The sequence below is a fragment of the Sorex araneus genome, chromosome 2 (assembly GCF_027595985.1).
Source record: "Sorex araneus isolate mSorAra2 chromosome 2, mSorAra2.pri, whole genome shotgun sequence".
NCBI lineage: Eukaryota > Metazoa > Chordata > Mammalia > Eulipotyphla > Soricidae > Sorex > Sorex araneus.
In genome coordinates, this window is record NC_073303.1 from 73,503,434 (window position 1) to 73,524,140 (window position 20,707).

At 36.1% G+C, this 20,707-nt stretch overlaps 1 protein-coding gene across 1 annotated transcript in view; it reads right to left on the bottom strand.

Moving 5' to 3' along the window:
- Nucleotides 1–661: 661 nt before the first annotated feature.
- Nucleotides 662–20,707, bottom strand: part of PI15 (peptidase inhibitor 15) — a 46,821-nt gene continuing 26,775 nt past the window's right edge. Inside the window, exons 3-6 of the mRNA XM_055124432.1 lie at nt 6,572–6,690; nt 4,243–4,375; nt 3,872–3,987; nt 662–797 (exon numbers count right to left, since the gene is read on the bottom strand). Of these exons, the coding sequence (XP_054980407.1) occupies nt 662–797; nt 3,872–3,987; nt 4,243–4,375; nt 6,572–6,690 (504 nt within the window). The remainder of the gene's footprint in view (nt 798–3,871; nt 3,988–4,242; nt 4,376–6,571; nt 6,691–20,707) is intronic.

Sequence of the window (20,707 nt, forward strand, 5' to 3'; positions counted from 1 at the left end):
CTTTGCATCATCTGAAAATAACTGGTAGAATACTTTGCTCATAGTCAAACAACACATGATTACAGATTCAATTAAAAAAGAATAAGTAGGAGGTATTATATAAAAACTATTAAAATTGAGAATATCATTTGGTAATACAAATAAGGGTGAAGTCCATGACTACTCAATTAAATTATTATATCCAGATATCATGAATACATTTCTGCAAATTATCATTTTATAAGTATTACACAAATGGGTCCTAATTATTTGTTGCTACCTCACATCTTTTGTTTGTGCATGTACATATATATACATATACATACATGCCTACATACATACACATATATTACATGTCAGATACATATTTTTCTCCTTGAGAACACACTGGAATTCCTTCGGAAAACTTTTCTGGAATTTCAATCATCAATTATGCCTATGCTACATATGCCATCTTTTAATCTAGACTTACAGGTCAGGAAATAGAAATAAATGTTTAGATTACCTCAAAGAATTGAACAAATTTACTGGAAAACACTAGTTTATATTATGAATAACAAGAAATAAGATTACTGTAAAATATGTATAATATGTGCAAATATATATGTGTGTATATAAATATATTTGTATATATATATGCCTATTATTCCGAGATATTTAGTTCTTGGTAGAAAAGATACGTTTACTTAAACCAGTATAGGTAGTTTGAGGTTACTCCAGGAAAACAAAGATTATTGGTACAAGATCCACCGTAACTTGGCGGGCAGGCTGAGCATGGGACTCCTACTTTATATGGTGCTTCTCCAATCCAATTGCCCCTAGAAAAGAAGGAAAAGGAGAGAAGACAGCATTAGTGAAACTGGTACATTAAAAAAATTTTAATTGTCCTTAAGTTCCTGGTCATTGTCCTGACATGATCTTTTAGAGCTAAGTTTAGAAATGAGCTTAAAATGATACTTATATCTTATTTGGACAGTAACTTATTTGATACATCTTACATGAATGTGTTTTTTTAAGGCCAGGATTTTCTCTACCCAGCACTGCATAGTACCCAAGCACAGCCAGAAGTAACTCCTGAAAACCCAGTGGGGAATTCTCCTTGATCACCATGGGGCATGCCCTACACCAAAAGTAAATAAAATGCTTTTGTATCCCCAAGCAAGTTACTATATTAATAAACTCACTTTTATAATAAATTGATAATATCCTAAAGACAAATTCCTATGTGCTTGAATCATTTTTTCCTTAACTGCATTTATGAGGTTGATCACAATATTACACCAAATTCACCACTGTCACGGTCACTGTCATCCCGTTGCTCATCTATTTGTTCGAGCGGGCACCAGTAACCTCTCTCATTGAGAGACTTCAAAGATATAATGACAGTATTATTTAGTTCTTTAAATTCTAAAGAGCAATATGACATGTATTGATAGGCCATTGCACTGTAGCACTGTCACACTGTTGTCCCATTGTTCATCGATTTGCTTGAGCGGGCACCAGTAACGTCTCCATTGTGAGACTTGTTGCTACTGTTTTTGGCATATTGAATACTGCAGGGGTAGCTTGCCAGGCTCAGCTGTGCGGGCGGGATACTCTTGGTAGCTTGTGGGGCTCTCCAAGAGGGACAGAGGAATCAAACCTGGGTTGGCCGCATACAAGGCAAATGCCCTACTGCTGTGCTATCACTCCAGCCCATTGATGGCCATAATCATCATTAATTAAGGCACTAAAAATAGCAATATAGGAGAGATAACAATGATCTCATAACAGGTATACAATAATCATAACAATAATCATAACAAGTAAAAATTAAAATATGAAGAAAATGGAATAATCACAGAAAAATTAGCTATCTGAAATGCAAATTCAGGGACGAGTGAGATAGCACAGCAGTAGGGCATTCTCCTTACATGTGGCCGACCTGGGTTCGATTCTTTTACCCCTCTCAGAGAGCCCTGCAAGCTACCGAGAGTATCTCGCCCGCATGGCAGAGCCTGGCAAGCTACCCATGGCATATTCAATATGCCAAAAACAGTAACAACAAGTCTCAGAATGGAGTCGTTACTGGTGCCTGCCCGAGCAAATTGATGAGCAACGGGATGACAGTGACAGTGACAGTGACAGAGAGATAGTAAACCAGACATGGTGCTTGTTTGCTGACCCAAGTTCTATCCTCAGTACCCCAGGTGACCCCCTGAGCCCTGTTAGAAGTGATCCCTGAGCACAGAGCACAGATCGAACCTTGAGCACCGCCTGGTGTGGCTCAAAAAACAAATCATAAAATGAAATGTAAGTTCAGGGTTGAAAATAAGACCACAGTATGTTAAAGACTACAGAGTCCCCATGTTCTTTAATACCTAAATAAGATCAAACAGAGACTTAAAAGTCTACTTTAGCACATGAAAATATCTGCTTAATTCAATCAAAACTGAGATATCTCTTAATGAAAATATTTCTGTAAGATTAAAATATACTGATTATTATTTTTGTTACAAACTGAAATGAGATTCTAAGACCATCCACTCTATTCAGCTCTCCCGGATAAGCATTCTCAATTGTAACATTAATTCTGTCACAAACATATTCAGAAATATAAAAAGATGCACAATTCTCTTGAATATAGATCACACATTTATTCTAATCTCTCCCCATTTTGTATTCACAAACTCATTATCTTTATGTATCTTAACCCAAAGCCATAAAATTAAATGGACCTCATATATATTGTTTAATTTTATATATTTTTCTACATAACTTCAAAAAATATTTGTACCATACATTTGCTGCAAGCTCAATAATATAATTTTACTATAGGAAAAAGTATTAAATGCTAAACTTTTACATAAATCAATGCTTTCATTGACTAGAATTTTGTTAGTAAATCAGTCAATTGATACATGACATTAACCACTTTTATTTTTTGTAGTTTCCATCTGCTTAAGTCCTCCTTCATTTTTCCTCTCTTTATTAAACATTTTCCTCCTGAAAAACTTAGTTTTGAGATAGTTTCATTTTAGCGCTAGAGGAATCATGAAAACGTCCTGAATTTTTAGGATAATGGCTTCAATATCTAAGAAATATAGCACATTACTTTAATAGTTTAGTGTTCTCATAAAATCATCCGATAAATACTTTCAATTCTTTTAATACTGCATATACATAAAATAGCTATATCATTCATAATGTTATAAAAGTCTAATCATTACCCTAGAACAGAATAGTTATATGATTGAATAAAAATCTATTTAACCTACTGGGGATGGCTTAACCTACTTATGTCAGAAACAAAGTAAATGGATTGATGGAAAAATATAAGCTACTAAACTAAAATCATCCAATAAATACACTTTCAATGTTTTTAATACCATATATACACTCTACTTTCCAAATATTACAGTTCAAATTATTATGAGGACAAGACCATTGGAAAAAATGCTGTTTATCTATATTTTCAAAAGCACTGCCACTGGCATATGACCATATAAATGAGTAATGCAGTTATTTGTGAAACATTTTTTTCATTCCCTCTGCATGTTGGCAAAACTGGAGAAACTCTTTGGGACTTACTTTGAAAGACACCGAAAATGTCATAAATCCTTTTTATATTTTGGTATTTATTCAAAGTAGAATTAGATTCATGTATAAATACTGGAACATTTTATAAACTGAAGTAGTTATTGCTATAGTATGGTCATCAAGAAAGCTTTTTATCAAATGCTTAAAATTGCCCATTTCTTGCATTTGAGTGACGTATAATTAGGGAATTGGGACTATTGTAACTTAGCTCTACTCATTTATTTATCTGTTAAAAATATCTATCAGACAAAATGCCTTTAATTATTTGATATCTTTAAAGTGTCCAGGAAGTAGAATTCAACGTGGTACTTACTTTGGAGCATAGTTGCATACCAAGTAAACTGCGCGCCGCCATACAGTTCCCCAGACATTCATATTTTGACAAGTATGAATTGCACATCCTACTCGATTGGAAGTGGCCCAAACCATCTGTGAAAATAAACCAATATACCCTTACTGATGTTAGAGTCTTAAAAAACATCCATATTTAGGGCTACAGTGATAGTACGGCAGGCAGGTGCTTGCCTTGCATGTAGACAACCCGATTTCTATCCCAGGCATCTCATATGGTTCCCAGAGCCCAGCCAGGCATTCTCCTTGAGCACCAGTCAGGAGTTTGCCTTGACCACTGCCAAGGGTGTAGCCAAAATTATTAATATAAGTGAATGAGACAATTATAATAACCTGTGTGTAATGTGTACACATGGGTCCATAGCATCTCATAGGACATCTAGGGTTGCAATCCTGGGGATATGGAAAAGCATAGTCTTTCACTTCATCATACCATGGCTTGACCAATTGGAGAATAGAGCGATATCTAGATATCAAGACAAATAATGAGAACTCAGAGTGTAGCAGTGGCAATACATAATGAACCCACATTAATCTTTAAATTAGTTGTTCTGTTTTGGGAATGATTCATGATGACCCAAGCATATTTCCATTCTCCACAATTACCATACTTACCTAGCAGAATTTCATTTCACTAAGTAGAGCTAAGCATAAAAATGCCCTGAACTGGAATAAGTAAACTGGTTTTAAAATATGGATCTAGCAATTTAAAAAGAGAGCTGAAAATATTTTGGGAATTATCATCTTGATCTCATTTAATTTATGTCAAATGTTTCTTCAATGATGATTTTATGCACAATCAAGAATGAGACACATAATGCTAGTCATGAGCATAGATTTACTTTTCTCTCTTTCTCTTTCTCATTCACACTTTCCTTTTGGGCCTTATGGTTTGTAACATAGATAGTTAAAGGTTAATATTCCTTTTCCTACTTTCAACACTGAGTTCCTGTCCAAAATAATCACATTAAGTACAGTAACACAGAGGGAAAAGAAAGCCATAGGACCTCAGTCATCTGTATAATATAGAGAAAAAAATTAAAAATTTTAATCCATGCTAAGGGTTTGGTATTATTTGATCCAATGTGGTCCCAGACCTGAGTAACTTTAATTTTAATAATAGCATGTCTTACTTTTCTTTCCCCATAGAAAACAATGAATTTTTGATCCATTTGGATCAAGAGGCCATAGTATACATACATATGATTTCTTGATCCAAATGGCCATATTTCATTGCAATAAAATATTATGCAGCTCAAGAAAGAACAAAATTTTCAGCAACATGGATGGAACTAGAGGATATCATGCTGAGTGAAGTCAGTCAGAAGAAAGTGATAGAAACATAAATGACCTCTCTCATATGTGATTTAAAGATACACAGTAAGGTAGTAATGGAGGTTCCAAGGCAACATAAAGGGAGACCTGATCCACACGACTGAGTTAGGAAAGGAGAGGTCTTGGGGTCTTTGGGAAAGGAAGGCAATTACACTGGGTAAGTGTGTGGTGTTGGAATTGTGTGCATGGGAAACCAATAATACTAGTAGTATTGTAAACCACAGACACTCAATAAAACAATTAAATGAAAATTTGTATATATATATATATATATATATATATATATAAATTGGGCTATACTAGCATGCGACAGGGATAAATGGAGGTTACTGGCACCCACTTGAGCAAACTGATGAACAATGGGATGACAGTGATGATATATATATATATATGAATCTATACATATATATGTGTTAACACACAAGGCTCAACTTGTAATAACATGTTAGTAATCTCTTATACCAGAGCTTAATGACTCCAGGGTGAGATACAACAATCTTCACACACTTTCCTTTAAGGAAAATTTTTTGAATCATTTTTAGTGGATTATTCATAATAAGCAATACAAAATAAATTATTTAGGACCGGCTTTTGGGGAAGGCTTGGGTGGTGTATGAAAATTCTAAATAACAGTGGTGGGAAGGTGTAATGGTGGTGGGAATGACATTGGAAATTGAATGTAATAAATTATTGTAAACAATTTTATAAAAATAAAATAAAATTCAAAAAATAGAATGGGTCTTTGTAGAGTTGGATAATGATATTCCACAGTGGTAGAAAATTATTTTGTAAATGCTAACAAATTTTCCATAGTTGACTATAATTCATATATATGTATTAATGTGTATCTATACACATAAATATCAATACAAATATACTTCCTATAGCATGTGAACAGATATTATGTCTGTGTTTTGTAAAGAATGTGCTTATGTATATGTATATATATACATATATATATATACAGGTGTGTGCAACTGTGGGAACCTCATGTATGCATAGACACAATACCTAACATAGAAGGAACTTTCATGAATTGGTAATCACAAGGGACAGAAGTTAGAACTTATCTTTTCAAAGCTGTGAAGTGAGTGAGGAATACAGACCAAGAAAGGGTATTCCAAAGGTTAAGGTCAGAAGTAGTATTTTCAGATCTTTCTAACCATTAAATAATCCTTAAAGACATCAACAATAGTCACAGGCCAAGAATTTTTGACTCATGTATTCAATATTTTCTGTTACTCCTTGAAATTCTTCTCACTTCCCTCTTGAAGTTTAGATTGATAAAGTTATAGAGATAAGTTAGATGAGAGAAACTTCTTCCTACCTTCCAGTTCTTACAGATAGATTTTGTCCAAAAAATCTCAATAAATAAGAAGGTCCATGATCCCAAATACAAGTAGCTGCCCATGCCTCTGCAGATTTGGCAAGATTTTCATCCCAAACCTGAGAATGAAAAGAAAATAGTCAGTGTTATCAGGTTTCCCAGTAACAAACAAGAAGAAAATGATGGTCCATTTCTTAATCACTGTATCACTGTATCACTGTCATCCCGTGTTCATCAATTTGCTCAAGCGGGCACCAGTAATGTCTCCATTGTGAGACTTGTCATTACTGTTTTTGGCATATTGAATACTGCAGGGGTAGCTTGCCAGGCTCTGCCGTGTAGGTGAGATACTCTTGGTAGCTTGTCGGGCTCTCCGAGAGGGGTGGAGGAATCGAACCCAGGTCAGCCGTATGCAAGGCGAATACCCTACCTGCTGCGCTATCGCTCCAGCCTCCATTTCCTAATATTATCTCAGTTCTAGCTCCTGAGACTATAGTAACATAAAAAGAAATCTAATTCAGACCGTCGTGTGATAATTGTAATAATGCAATACAGATGCACCATGTAAAGCTTTGTTTTGACATTTCCATCTAGACCCAGAGTCCAGACATCAATCTTAATGAGGGGTAGGCTAACAAAAATACCAAATCTGAGTGTAACTTGAGGATATTTCATTCTGCCTACTGAAATCTTGAATCCAATAAAGTTCACTGGTTTCCCAGCAAAAATCATCTAAATGGTAACAAGACCAACATGACCAAGTTGATTAAAAATGATATAACAAAATTTACAATGTAATATTATACTTCAACTTTTAAAGGTCAAGATATAGTACAGTATAATGCATCCTATGAAGCCTTTGGTACATTATGTCATTATGGATTTTTATCATGTTATTATAATAATTGATCTGAACTGGAAAACACGATAAACACGATGCAAAATGCTGGTTCCATTTTGAAGTTGTTGTGTTCATTCCTGTTAGATAGAACTGTTTGTAAAACAGCTAATAAAGGAAACAGAGCCCTCCATCTATAAGATATGTGAATCCCTATGTTCATTGCAGTACAGAACAATATCAAGAGCTATGAAGCACTGATGAATGTCAATTAAGCAATAAAGAAGATATGAGAGATCTACATAGTAGAAAACTTCAAATATAAAATAAATAGATGAAATCCCAGGATTTATGACAATATGGAATGACCAAAAGGTATTAGGTTTAGTGAAATAAGTCAGATGAAGACAAACACCTATAATATAACTTATGGTCTATAGAGAAAACAAAGATGAACTAACTAGAGTTAATTTCATAATTGTAATAATAACAAGAGAAAGGGAGAGTGCAGAATAAATCAGGACAAACTGAGGATGTAGTACAGAGAAAGCAGAAAAAATTAAACAAAAAAAACCCCGTTGGATTCTGATAAAAAAAATAATGTTACCTCAGGGAAAATGGTTTGATGCAAATGGTAGAATGAATTCAATGATAGTAATGGGCACCATATGGTAACATATATTTAATAAGGTCTTAATCTGCCATCCAAAAACATATATTATTGTTAACCAACCTTAACCAACCTTATCTCAATGAAATATTTCTTAAATGTCAGTTTTAAAGAGGTTGCTAGCTTGGTCCAGATAGACAGTACATGGTTTAATGCATTTGCCTTGCACGTGATTGACCCTAGTTCAGTCCTAAGCACTGCAAATGGCCTCGTTAACACTCCCAGGAATGATCATTGAGCACAGAACCAGGATTGAAGTAAGCCCTGTGCAGCATGGGGAGAAGAGGAGGAAGAAAGGAGATAGAGGAGGAAAAGTAGGAGGGAAGAAAGAGGGGAAAGAGGAGGAAGAGGAGGAGGAAAATTAATAATTCATAAAAAGATCAGAAGATAAGCACATGACTGGGATGCATTTTATGGTCTATCAAAATACTGTATTTTTCTATCTTATAGACCTGCATCATCACCGTTTTTATTTATTTCACTGTAGAATAACACTGGGTTTGTCCTTTCAGCCTTGCTGCAGGGAACTTAGGTTTATCTGGTTACACCATTCTCAGCGCTCCAGAGTCAGTCCCATTCCTTTATTTATCTGTAAACTCTTCTCTGTGCCCTCCTCCCCAACCAGTTAATCACCTTTTTCCCTAATCAGATTCTTTTGTTAACATGTAAGGTCAGATCCTTCTAAGAACATTGAACTTGTAAGTTATATCTTCTGTATAGTTTACCTTAAAGCAATGTCCTTTCTGTATGGACACAGGAAGCCTGTTAATATTATGCTTTTGTAACTTGGGAGTTAATTGACTCCAAATAATATTTATTCCTGGGCATCTGCTTTCTTGACTCAGTTGCCCTTAGTTCCTAGCATCCCCAAAACAGGGTCCCCACGAGGGACTGAACGTACTAAGGGCAAGCTGTAAACTACCCTGGCATCAAAATGGGCCAGGCAAAGTGCCACAATACTCAACTATAATTTGAGAGCATGATCATAGAAAAATGCTGTCATGATCCAAAAGTAGTGACAAGATTAGAACCCTACTGGGGTAAGGAAGACTAACCTGGCCTGAGGACTGTGGTCTGGAATACATAGTGAGATGTCCTCAGGAAGAACCAAACTTTAAGTTTGATATATCTCTTACTGTGCTCATACAGAATGACATTGCTAGAAATATTAGAAGTAAATTTACTATAACTATTTAAGTGAATTACTAGCCAAGGAAAGAAGAAAGCAACATACCCTGGATGGGATCCCGCCCTTAAGCAGATCTTCTAGTAATCTGGAGTAATCTCTTTAGATAAGATTTTTATCCTTGAGTTAATCTCCTGGAGGAGTGGTCTTATTTCTCTTTGTTAATGTTCAACCCCACCTTTGTTTCACCACCTTATATGATTGCTATATAAACTAAGACTGTAAGAGAGTGGAGGAATGTGAGTCAGAATCCAAAGGTAGGAGTGAGTCAGAATCCAGAGTCAGAGTGAGAGTCAGAATCCAGAGGTTGGGGTGAGGGTCAGAGTCAGAGTCAGAATCCAGAGGTCTGGGATCTAGGAATGAGCGGCTAGGAGGGAAGAGTGTGTGAAATGGGAGAGACGAGAAATTGAATAAACTACAACTAATCAGCAACCAGCTTGGTCCCCATTCTTTCTTCGCCAGCCCATTGCCAACAGCTGTCCCGATCCAGTCCATACACAGAGGTTCGAGAGCACCAAACACGGGCGGCGAGTGAGAGCTGCCTGGAGAGCCCAAGAACATCCCTTCCTCATGCGTGTATAAAGTTTTTACACTTCACCATCTCAAGAAAGTTCCCTATTCTCTCAAGTCTTGGATTTCTAAATGAGAACGTGTCCCTATCTCACAAATGTCTTGCAAAGGTTAGGTGAGAATGAGTTGAATATTTAGTGTAGTTCAAACAAGGCAAAGGTGTACTTAGTGCAATTATTCTCTAATTCTTAGAGATTTATGCATTGCTGTGGCAGAGGCATCAGTGAACCGGGAGAGCTGTCTACAGTGGGAAACAGAATGAGGTACACTTTTGATCAAGTTATCTGGCAGTCTGAAGTCTCAGAGTCATCAAAATTTAATCTAAACTAAGCAGGCAATCAGATAAAGTGAAAACAGATAAACCCTGAAGCAACTAAGTAATCAGAAACAGAATTGTGTACAGATAATAAGGAACTTGCTCACAAGGGGAAATAGCTTCCAATGAAAGATAACAAATAGAAAACATTTTAGGAGGCTTCAAACTTATTACTTCCTCTCTTTAATTCTGCTTAAATATATGTTTTATCTTTAGATGTTAAGACCTTTTGTTGATGGCATATAACATTTGTTCTCCTTTCCAGGGAAATACTATACCTTATAGCCATACTTTAATCCTGAAGTGAAGAGTCAGGAAGACATTTTTACACATGGTTAATATTTTTTCATAAACTCAGTGTTACAATATGTCCAAAATGCACATCATGATTGTTAATCTATCCTGTGATGCACAAGCAAACCCCATATCTTGCATGCCACCTGGTCAGAAGAGTTCAAATGTCTTCTGCCTGTCTACTGCCTGCTGCAAAAATTTTCTTCTTCTCCTCCTCCCCCCCTCCTCTTCCTCCTCATCTTTGATCTTACTGGAAGACAGAAACAGCTTTGGTTGAATGTTCATATTTAACAAAGTTATTGGATGCAAATTTGATGCACTTTTTTAGTAGAAAAAACTGTGTCCTTAAGTAACTTTTCTACACAGATCAAGTTTGGGGTATGTGGCATGAAATTTTAAGAGATATCATAAGATAATCTTATCTCTTAAATAAGAAGTTTAGTTTGTAAACACTACTTATTGGGCACTCTTCCACATCGAGAATTTGTAAAAAAAAAAAAAAAGCTGTTACCTGGTTTTAGGTCCAATGGTAACATAGACTGAAAATATTCTACTTCCATCCTTGCAAATTTCAGATGATTCAGGCTTTATGTACTTATTCCAAACATTTCTCTTGATCATTTTTTGCCTTTACTATCTTGTGCCCTACCATTCTTAAAAAATTCTCATAAAGAAATATCTCAAGTTTATAAGATTACAGTCATTGAATAACAAATGGTTTTCAGATATAATAAATTTGTGATGCCAGACCAGCCAAATGAATCAATGCTTTTGTAAAGTCCTTTGTTTAGGACTTTACAGAAAACCTATTATCAGTGTCTCAAAACACAAACTAGGCCTGGTGTTATGTAGGCCCTTGTAACAGATTTGGTTTGAATTTGTGTTGATTTAAGTCTTAGCACTTTCTCAAAACAAACAAACAAATGCAAGAAATTTTCTTGCAAAAATTTTTGACTTGATTCCCAGACACAAAACCATCTATCCATGCTGTTTCTGTGATACTACAATATGCCTTGTTGTGTATGCAAAGTCATCCTCTTTTATTATGAAAACATATGCTATGTAAAATTCTTTGTAATAGGATGATGTGCCCTACTTCATGATAGCAACTTTTTTTTAGATCACTATAGATGTGTAGCCTGAATGATAAAACGGTAGCCACTTAACAGATTCACTAAAATCTCCTCAGAGAAAACCTGGTTATCCTCAGCAAAATGAAAGCATCCTCCTGGTCTGTTTCTTGAAATAAGCATTCATTCTGGTTCACTTAATAACTCACTTACTTCTATTGATTTGATTCCTAAATTTATTTGGTCATATCCCCCATTCCACCCAGATCCCCCATTTTCCAGTAGCTAGGCAGTCACACCCACAACAGAGCCCTGTAATCCCATCAAAAGCCAACATCCAGACTATAAAACCAAGCATCTTATAGCCTAGTTCTCCTTCTCAGAGAACCTGGCCAGCTACCAAGAGTTTCCTGCCAGCATGGAGAGCCTGGCAAGCTTCCCGTGGTGTATTCAGATGCCAAAAACAGTAACAATGATGGGTCTCATTCCCCTGTCCCTGAAAGAGCCTCTAATGCAGCACCATTGGGAAGGATAAGTAAAGAGAGGCTGCTATAATCTCAGGGATAGGATGAATGATTACTGGTTACTGGTGCCTGCTCGAGCAAATCGATGATCAATGGGATTACAGTGATACAGTGATACAATCACCCCCCCATAACCTTATACTTAATTGAAACTTTAATTATCCCCCATCCACACTATCATTACAGCCTCCTATGCACCTCCACTGCCATCTCTCACCTAGTCCTGTTCACCTTGTAGCTGAAATGACCCTTCTTATATGCAAATGAATTTATATAACGCCCACACTTAATACGATTAGTAATGTCCTTTGATCTGAGAATAAAATGCAAATAAATTTATGCATGCCTGTGCTGGCCTTATCAAACATTGCCATTCTTTGATCATGCTGAATTCAAGCCACACTGAAATTTTATACATGATTTCAATTTCCTACCGACCTTCTGAGGACATCTTCCATTCAAAAAACAATCATGTTCTCTTTTTCCTATCCTTGACAACTTTCCTTCATTTTTCATGTGCGATATTTGAATACATATTTCCTTCTGGAAGTGCTCTCTGATTTTCTATGCTGAGGTGAGTCTGGATTAGGAGCATTCCAACCGCTCTCAGTGAGTAGTCTCTTCTATTTCAATATTCAATCCACTGCTTTTCCCACCTACTTATTTGTTCATGAGGTTTGTCTATCTGCAGTGGTGCTTAGTTCCCACAGTGAATTCCCCAGCACGCATGTCAGGCACATGGATACATACTTTAAAATGGGGGATTGAATAATGAATGAGCTTCCAATACCAGAGCACCACGGTTACATGTTATTTACATAAGACACCCATAGTCATAAGACTTAATGTCCAACAAATGCTTATTGTCTGTAGGATAAATGTGACGCTAGGGTCTATAAACACAGAAATGCAGTAAAATTATTCGTCTACACTATTTGGTATTAAAAGAGAAATGTTAAGTAGTAGGAAATATTGTCTCTATATATGTGACTTGGGCTGGAGTGATAGCACAGCGAGTAGGGCGTTCGCCTTGCACCCTTCCGACCAGGGTTCGATTCCTCCACCCCTCTCAGAGAACCCGGAAAGCTACTGAGAGTATCTTGCCCGAGCGGCAGAGTCTGGCAAGCTACCCATGGCATATTCAATATGCCAAAAACAGTAACAACAAGTCTCACATGGAGATGTTACTGGTGCCCACTCGCTCGAGCAAATTGATGAGCAATGGGATGACAATGACAGTGACATGTGACTTATGTGTGATTGATAACTTTTCTTTTAACCCCATAATGTAATCCTCTGAATCAATTACTGTATGTTAGTGTCATTACATCTGCATTTTCTTCGCAAATGCAAATAAAATGTTCTTACCTTTAGCTGGCCCGATATAAGAACATTTGATTACTCATACATGTAACAGTAATACTAAACAATGTGCACCTCGGAAGAGAATTCCTACAAAATGTATCTGGCCCCTAAGTGAAGCCAAAACTACAAGTTTCAGTGTCTAGGAAGAACAAGAATGCCGAGTTCTGCGTGTGCTGGAAAAATACCTTCCTGTCAGCAATCTTTCTCAATTCCCTGCCTGCTGGCAACAGTTCTCAGGAGGCTGTTCATAGTGGTTATAAAAACACTCATTGAAAAGACTTAGGTTAGACACATCAAACTTTTCATGTTTATAACAAGAAAATTGAGTCATCCTTTCTTAATAAGAAGAAATATGCTATATGTAACAATATGTGGATTCAATTTAAAAAAATGAGAACAATAGATATCACAAGCTTGACTCAACAATTGAATAAGAAAAAATTTAAATTATCCATACTCTCTTTTGTCCTGAACTCTAAATGAACAAAACTTGACGATTTTTAATTTCCATGTCATGAATTATGGGCGGCAAATTATTCATTGGCTATTTCTAAGGACGGATTAATCTGTTCTCCATTCATACAAGTCATGCTCTTTTTTTTAGTGTTAATATCTGCTGTGACATGGTCATCAATGTTTTTCTCTTTTCCAGAAAAGCATAGGAAGACTTTATCTCTGAAAATAATAGTAGTGTGCATAAGATGAATAAAATATATTAAGAATGTATGATTGTTTTGGTTCTATCATACATAGTTTTAGCTTTAATTTGCTACATTTGAATCTAAATCTTCATGCTGTGTCTTTCCTGCCCTTTCACCATCCAGCACCATGTGTGAAGACTTCTATGTCAGACACTATATTTCAGTTAGTGTTTATATGTATCAACATGTATAGATATAAATGTTTGGCTCTGCTTATTTTTGCCAAAGGAAAGATACTGCTGAGTGAGCTACTGTCACATTTTCAGTGATTTCCAGTACTAACACAAACTCCATTAATTGCCAGGGTCATCTTGCACAGATGTACCTCTGACCCTGCTATAATACCTCCACAGTCTTCCTAGTTGCTTTTGTGGTAAATGACCATTAATATTTTTCAAACTCTTCAAAAATATAGCCAACATGGGGCCAGAGCGATAGCACAGTGGGTAGGGCGTTTGCCTTGCACTCGGCCAACCCGGGTTCGATCCCCGGCATCCCATATGGTCCCCCAAGCACCGCCAGGAGTAATTCCTGAGTGCAAAGCCAGGAGTAACCCCTGAGCATCGCTGGGTGTGACCCAAAAAGCAAAAAAAAAAATATATAGCCAACATGATGGTTTTCTCTCTGGAAAATTTTATTGATTCATTGCTTTACCTAAAACATCAGTCAACCTTAGTCTATATTTCAAATGCCCCAGCTCCGTATCACTTTCTGTAATTTTCTGAATAGGAGAGGATTCGTTTTTTTCTTGATTTCTCCATAACACTTACTTTCTAATTCCATTACTTTTATGTTATCTCAGAAGTAGCAGTGCTTCATTTAATCATCTATTTATTTTGGTTTTGGAGCCATGTTCAGCAGTGCTCAGGGGCTATTCCTGGTTCTACTCCAGGAAGTGACTTCTGACAGTGTTAGGGGGTGGGGGGGGATAGGAGACTATAAACATTGCCAGGCATGCAAATCAGGGAAGCTAGGATGCCAGACAAGAGCCTTAACCCCTGCACTATCTCCCAAACCCAATGGATCAATGTTTTAGAATGAATTATATGTTTAGTGTTTCCCTGTTTGTTTTGACTTTTACTATTTTATTTTTACTTTTAAAGATTTCTGTTATCTTTGGTTCTTATCCACTCATAGATGGAGTTCAAAAATTTTTTGATTCATATATTCAGTTAATTTGAATTCACAGAATAACCTACAAATTTTTCTTCATGTATGAGTCTTAAAATTTCATTCTTTTGGGAATAATTCCTCTTCTGAGAAACTAATGCGGTTTGTGGTTAGAATTATGCTTTAAGCTGCCCTTAAGAAGAATGAAAAACAGCTGGTATCCAAGGAGCTCTGGAAATTATTCAATAAACTAATTGTAGAGCAGAAGCCAAGAGTGAAGAAGTTTCACTTGAATCTCTTAAGCTTCATCTTTATTAAAATTTTTGAAAACATACTGTGTTTAGAAAATTAAATATTCCCAATGTTTTTTACTAAAATTATGAACAATATATCCAAAGAAAATATTACATAACTATAATATTAATGTCAACACTCTCACAAACAAATTACTTTCAATTTACTTAGTTAAGCATACACTAACATAACCTATCTTGAAAAAGATAAAATTTTACTTTAAAGGGTTTTTCAGCATTTAAAAGAAACTTTTGAAAGAGTAGTGGGCTAAAAGTTTATAAATTATAGAACTATTAAAACATAATTACTAATATCTAGATTGAGGACACTTAAAAGAGATAGCGTTTCATAAGGAAATTAATTAAATAAGTTTGGGGCCAGAGAAAGAGCATAGAGGGTAAAGTGCTTGCCTTGCACATTGTTCACCCAATCTTGATCACCTGCAGTACATATGGTTCAATGAGCACTTACAGGAGTGATCCCTGAGCACAGAGACAGGAGTAAGGTCTTTCCCCAAAACCAAACCAAACCAAATAAAAAACAAGTAAGGATGATCACTGTCCATACAGCAAAGGGATGACATGAGAAATCAGAGGTACAAAGGTGAATTAACTCAGACTCGGCTTATAATTAGGATATTTGCTTTAAATATACAAACAACTGTAACTAAAGTTTAATTTTCATGAGATTAGTGTAATAGATAAGAAGGATTAGAGTGGTTCAAAAGAAGGGTAATGCAAGTATGGTTGTTGGTATAAGATGTCTATAGAGAACAAAATATTCTTATATTCTTAATTCTTCGATTACAGAAATGAAAAAGACAGGGAAGGAAAGGGATGAGATGACACAGCGTGACCTGGAAGCCACACAGTGACAAGGACCAGGGTCCTTGGACACATCAGTGAGGAGAGGTGAGTTTTCTGTGTACATCTAAACCATAATAGCCAATGCTACAGCAAGCATGGGAAACGAACTTCAATAATTAAACTTACAAAGGTGCTTATTGAGGAGATGGGCTGGGAGAATGGGTGCAAAATGGAATAATGGTAGAGAGATGTTGACATCAGTGGTAAGATTAGAACTGGTGTAGTGTTTGCCTATAACTAATATTGACAGTTTTGTAAATCATGGCCTAAATACAACTTTAAATAGAATGGTAGCTTTATGATACATGAAACAAATTAAGAAGTAGAAATTAAAAAGAGGTAATCACATTTTTAAAAAAAGGGCCATAATAGAAACTTGTGAATAAAAGAGACCGCAAATCACACGGGAGCAATAAGAAAAATTCTTCATCTTTTGTGAGAATCCTGCTGTGTGACATCACTCACTGACAAAGACAATTTCAATAAACAACTGATCACCAGTTGCAATGAGCTCAGTGTCTTATGTCTTTGAGGAACATAGTAAAAGTAGGAACTGAGATCACTTTCAGAAGGATCATAGTCCAAATCAATTTGAACAAGTCAAAATAAAAATGCACTTCAGTGGAGATCTGTATTTCTTACCTTGCCAAGAAAACTAAATTAGAAAAGTTTTTATCCCTGAACTTCAAGTGACCTATTATACTTCCCTCAAAGTTTCCCTGTGTCTTCATGAGAGACTTAGATGAATATTTTCAAATGGTTAATGTACCGAGTCCTTCTGTCAACTGAGCACATTTTTCTAACTGATTAAACCATTTTTCTCCTCCCTCAGCACTTTTGTCTTTACTCTTCCCTTTGCCTGTAAAGAATTTTCCTCATCTTCCAGCCTGCTTCTCTCCCCTCCCTCCCTCCAAGGCACTCCTGAGCTCTCCTCTGACCACTCTACTAAATTTATTACTTCACTACTGCCTGTTTCTCTTCACAACATTATCACTTTTTTGGTTCTCTGTAAAGGATAACCTTAATGATAAATATATAAATAAGGCGTTCCCTGAAGAGTCATTTTCATTTCATTTACTTTTATGCAAAATAGTCCATTTATTCTAATAGTAGATATTTTTTCAAGAGGAAAGCTATATCAGTCGAGAAAACAAACACTGATGCATGTCACATACTTCATGTCGCATATAATGATTGCCATTGCTCTAATATGGCCTTTTAACTTATCCAAATCTCTAAATCTCATTTAAGTATATCTTTATTGAGGCATCATGATTTACAATATTGTCAATGATAGTTTAATGCAAACATTGTCTCAACACCACACCTGTTACTAGAGCACCCACTTCCCTCAGCTGGGGTTCCAAACTCCCCTCCCATTCAATAACTCTCCTCACCGTCCCCTCCTCTCCCCTGTAAGCTCAGTTACGTGGACAAAATCTCCAGTTAAAGAGTCATTTTACTGACTACTTTACTATTGGTAAGAAAAAAATTTCTTTTCTATTGCCAAGACATTGTCTTACAAGACTATGTAAGTGTTTAGGGATACAATTTAACACTTCTTCAAAATGTATGTGACGACACTATACCCACCAGTTATGTGCTGATATCTCTCCACAAACCCATCCATCCTTTCAACTCTCATGATCTTTTGATAAAAAGGATTGTTTGTTTTATTCATAAGTTTTTCTCCAGGTTTTCAATAAAGATTAAAGGAATACAAATATGAATGAACTATATGCAGTGTTCACAGAATAAATTTGAAAGTCCTATTTCACTCTGCAGAAGCTTACTATTCTGATATTTCTCATTAAATTTACAGAGTGAAGAGATTCATAAACGACCAACTACATCATTATCACTGTGTCTGGTTTCTTATGAAATAAATCACATATGGAGTCTGGGAGATAGTACGGAGGGCTGGTACAATGCTTTCCATGCCAGAGACCTGACTCTAATACCCAGGTATCACCTGGTCCTTTGCACAATGCAGTGACCAGCTCTCAAGCGGTAAGTCAAGAGTAGCTTCTTAGTACCACCTGAGATGTAACCCCAAAGCAGAAACCAAATAAGCAAAAACAAAATCAATCATATATAATAATCAATCAAATATAATCAATCATACATACTAGTTTCTACATATAAGTAGAAACTAATAAGGTTAGAATGACAAATAAAATATAAAAATTACAGTATTTCAGCCAGTTATATAAAGGAGGAGAAAATAATCTCCATATCTCAGAGGGTTCCCCCCTGTGTAGCATATAATAAAATGCATATATACAATCTTGCAAATGAAATTCTGTTCCCCCAATAAAAGCATGAGCTTTAAAATTCCAGTGATGCCATTTCCCATACATATCACCTTGGCTTTGCCACTAACTTTTTAGGGCCTAAGTGATTTCATTTGTAAAATGCAGATCACAATCTGAAACTCTTAGAAAGAATGTGAACTATCGAATGAGATCACCTGTGGAAACAATTAGCTAAGTCCTTGGCACATAGAAGCAATTAAATAAACGCATGTAGAAATAATTCCTGCTTCATGGGGGAGATAAAGCTAGAAATATAAGGCTATTTTCTACTCTGTTATCACACCTTTGCGTTTACTTATGGGTGATCTTTCAACTCTCTACATAATAAACAGTAAATGGCATTACATATAGATTGAATGTAATGTGATTACCATTGCCGTTTTAGGAAATTGAGTCTTTGACGCAGTAAGAGACTAGGCAACAGAATAAGCCAAAGAGAGGATTTAAGCCCAGTTGAGTGACCTCACCTCCAACACCACCAGCCTAGTGCCTGGAACTTTACTTAGCAATGCAATGGAACCACCCCCAGGATGTATTTCCTAAGCCCGGAGTCAGAAGAGTATCCCTTTCTGATCACACATTAGCATATTTTGTACATTTCTCTCATACTCATTTTGTAGGAAAATGATGTGTATAACTGTCTCTGATTTCAGATTATTTTAGATTAGAATGGATTTTCACATGGCACCAGGATCAAGAAGTTCACAGAAACCCATTCAAATGTATGGTTACTTAACATCTCTATCAGTTGGAGATTCACTGCCTTAACCCTCAATTCAGATATTTCTAGTAAATACTCTATTTCTTTCTGCTTAGCTCTGAGGAGGTAAAGAATTCATGCAGGGGGCTGGAGAGATAGCACAGCGGGTAGGGCGTTTGCCTTGCACGCGGCCGACCCGGGTTCGATTCCCAGCATCCCATATGGTCCCCTGAGCACCGCCAGGGGTAATTCCTGAGTGTAGAGCCAGGAATAACCCCTGTGCATCGCCAGGTGTGACCCAAAAAGCAAAAAAAAAAAAAAAAAAAGAATTCATGCAGATTGGAATTCATTCAAGACCGGAATTTGAACCTAGGCATTTAGATTTCAGAGCTTACTTCCTTAATTAAGAGAGCAAATTGCTCCTCACATATCAAGAACTGATCCCCTCTTATTTTCCTGGGAAATGCATTTTTATAGAGTCTAAATAGTACTTCTATAATTTGCAATGCTCTTATATTTGGCAAGTCTTTATTTTTCCTATGACTCTGATATTTGTAATTAGCTAAATTTAAAAAAAACTATTTAAATAAAAGGGATGGGTTTAAAATCTGAGAGGTCCTCCAAATCTTAGTCAAGACTTAGAAAAAGTTATTAGGTATATTACTGCCACCAACCCCAAATTTGAAATACCATAATGGTGGTCTCCAGGGTCTTAAAAAGACTGCAAGCTGGGCTTCCTATCGAACTATTGAATAAATGTTAAACTAAATGTAAAGAAACGTTTAGATGACATTTTTTCATTTGATACCAACTTAGCTTGTTTCTTGTTTTACTTTCTAAGTGAAATGACTTAAACATAGAGTGCCTATTTTAAGAGAGAGTAAGGAATGTGTTCATGGCGAGTTGGAACAGTGTTGCAGCGTTCTGGCTTCACTGTTATCTAAACGACAAAGCATTAAATCACAGGGAGGAAAAAGTCAGCATGTTCTCTGAGACTACAAATAGAGTGGAGTGAGAAAAAAACTTTGTCCAGGAAAAGGATAAGACACCTATCCAGTGGACAGGCATGCAGGTGGAACCTCTCATCGGAAAACAAAACAAAACAAAACAATAACCCCCCACCCTCACCAAAAAGAAAACACCCCAACTTATTTGAAAGAAAGTTTTTAATTAATAAGTATGTCTATTAGATAAGGCACAGCAATAGTTGCAAGTAAAAAGTAAATTTTAAAATCTGTCTTCTAAGTGTATACCACACGCTTTAGTTCCATTTTCTTTTATGAAACAGTATTCATCAGCGGTTATATGTCGATATTA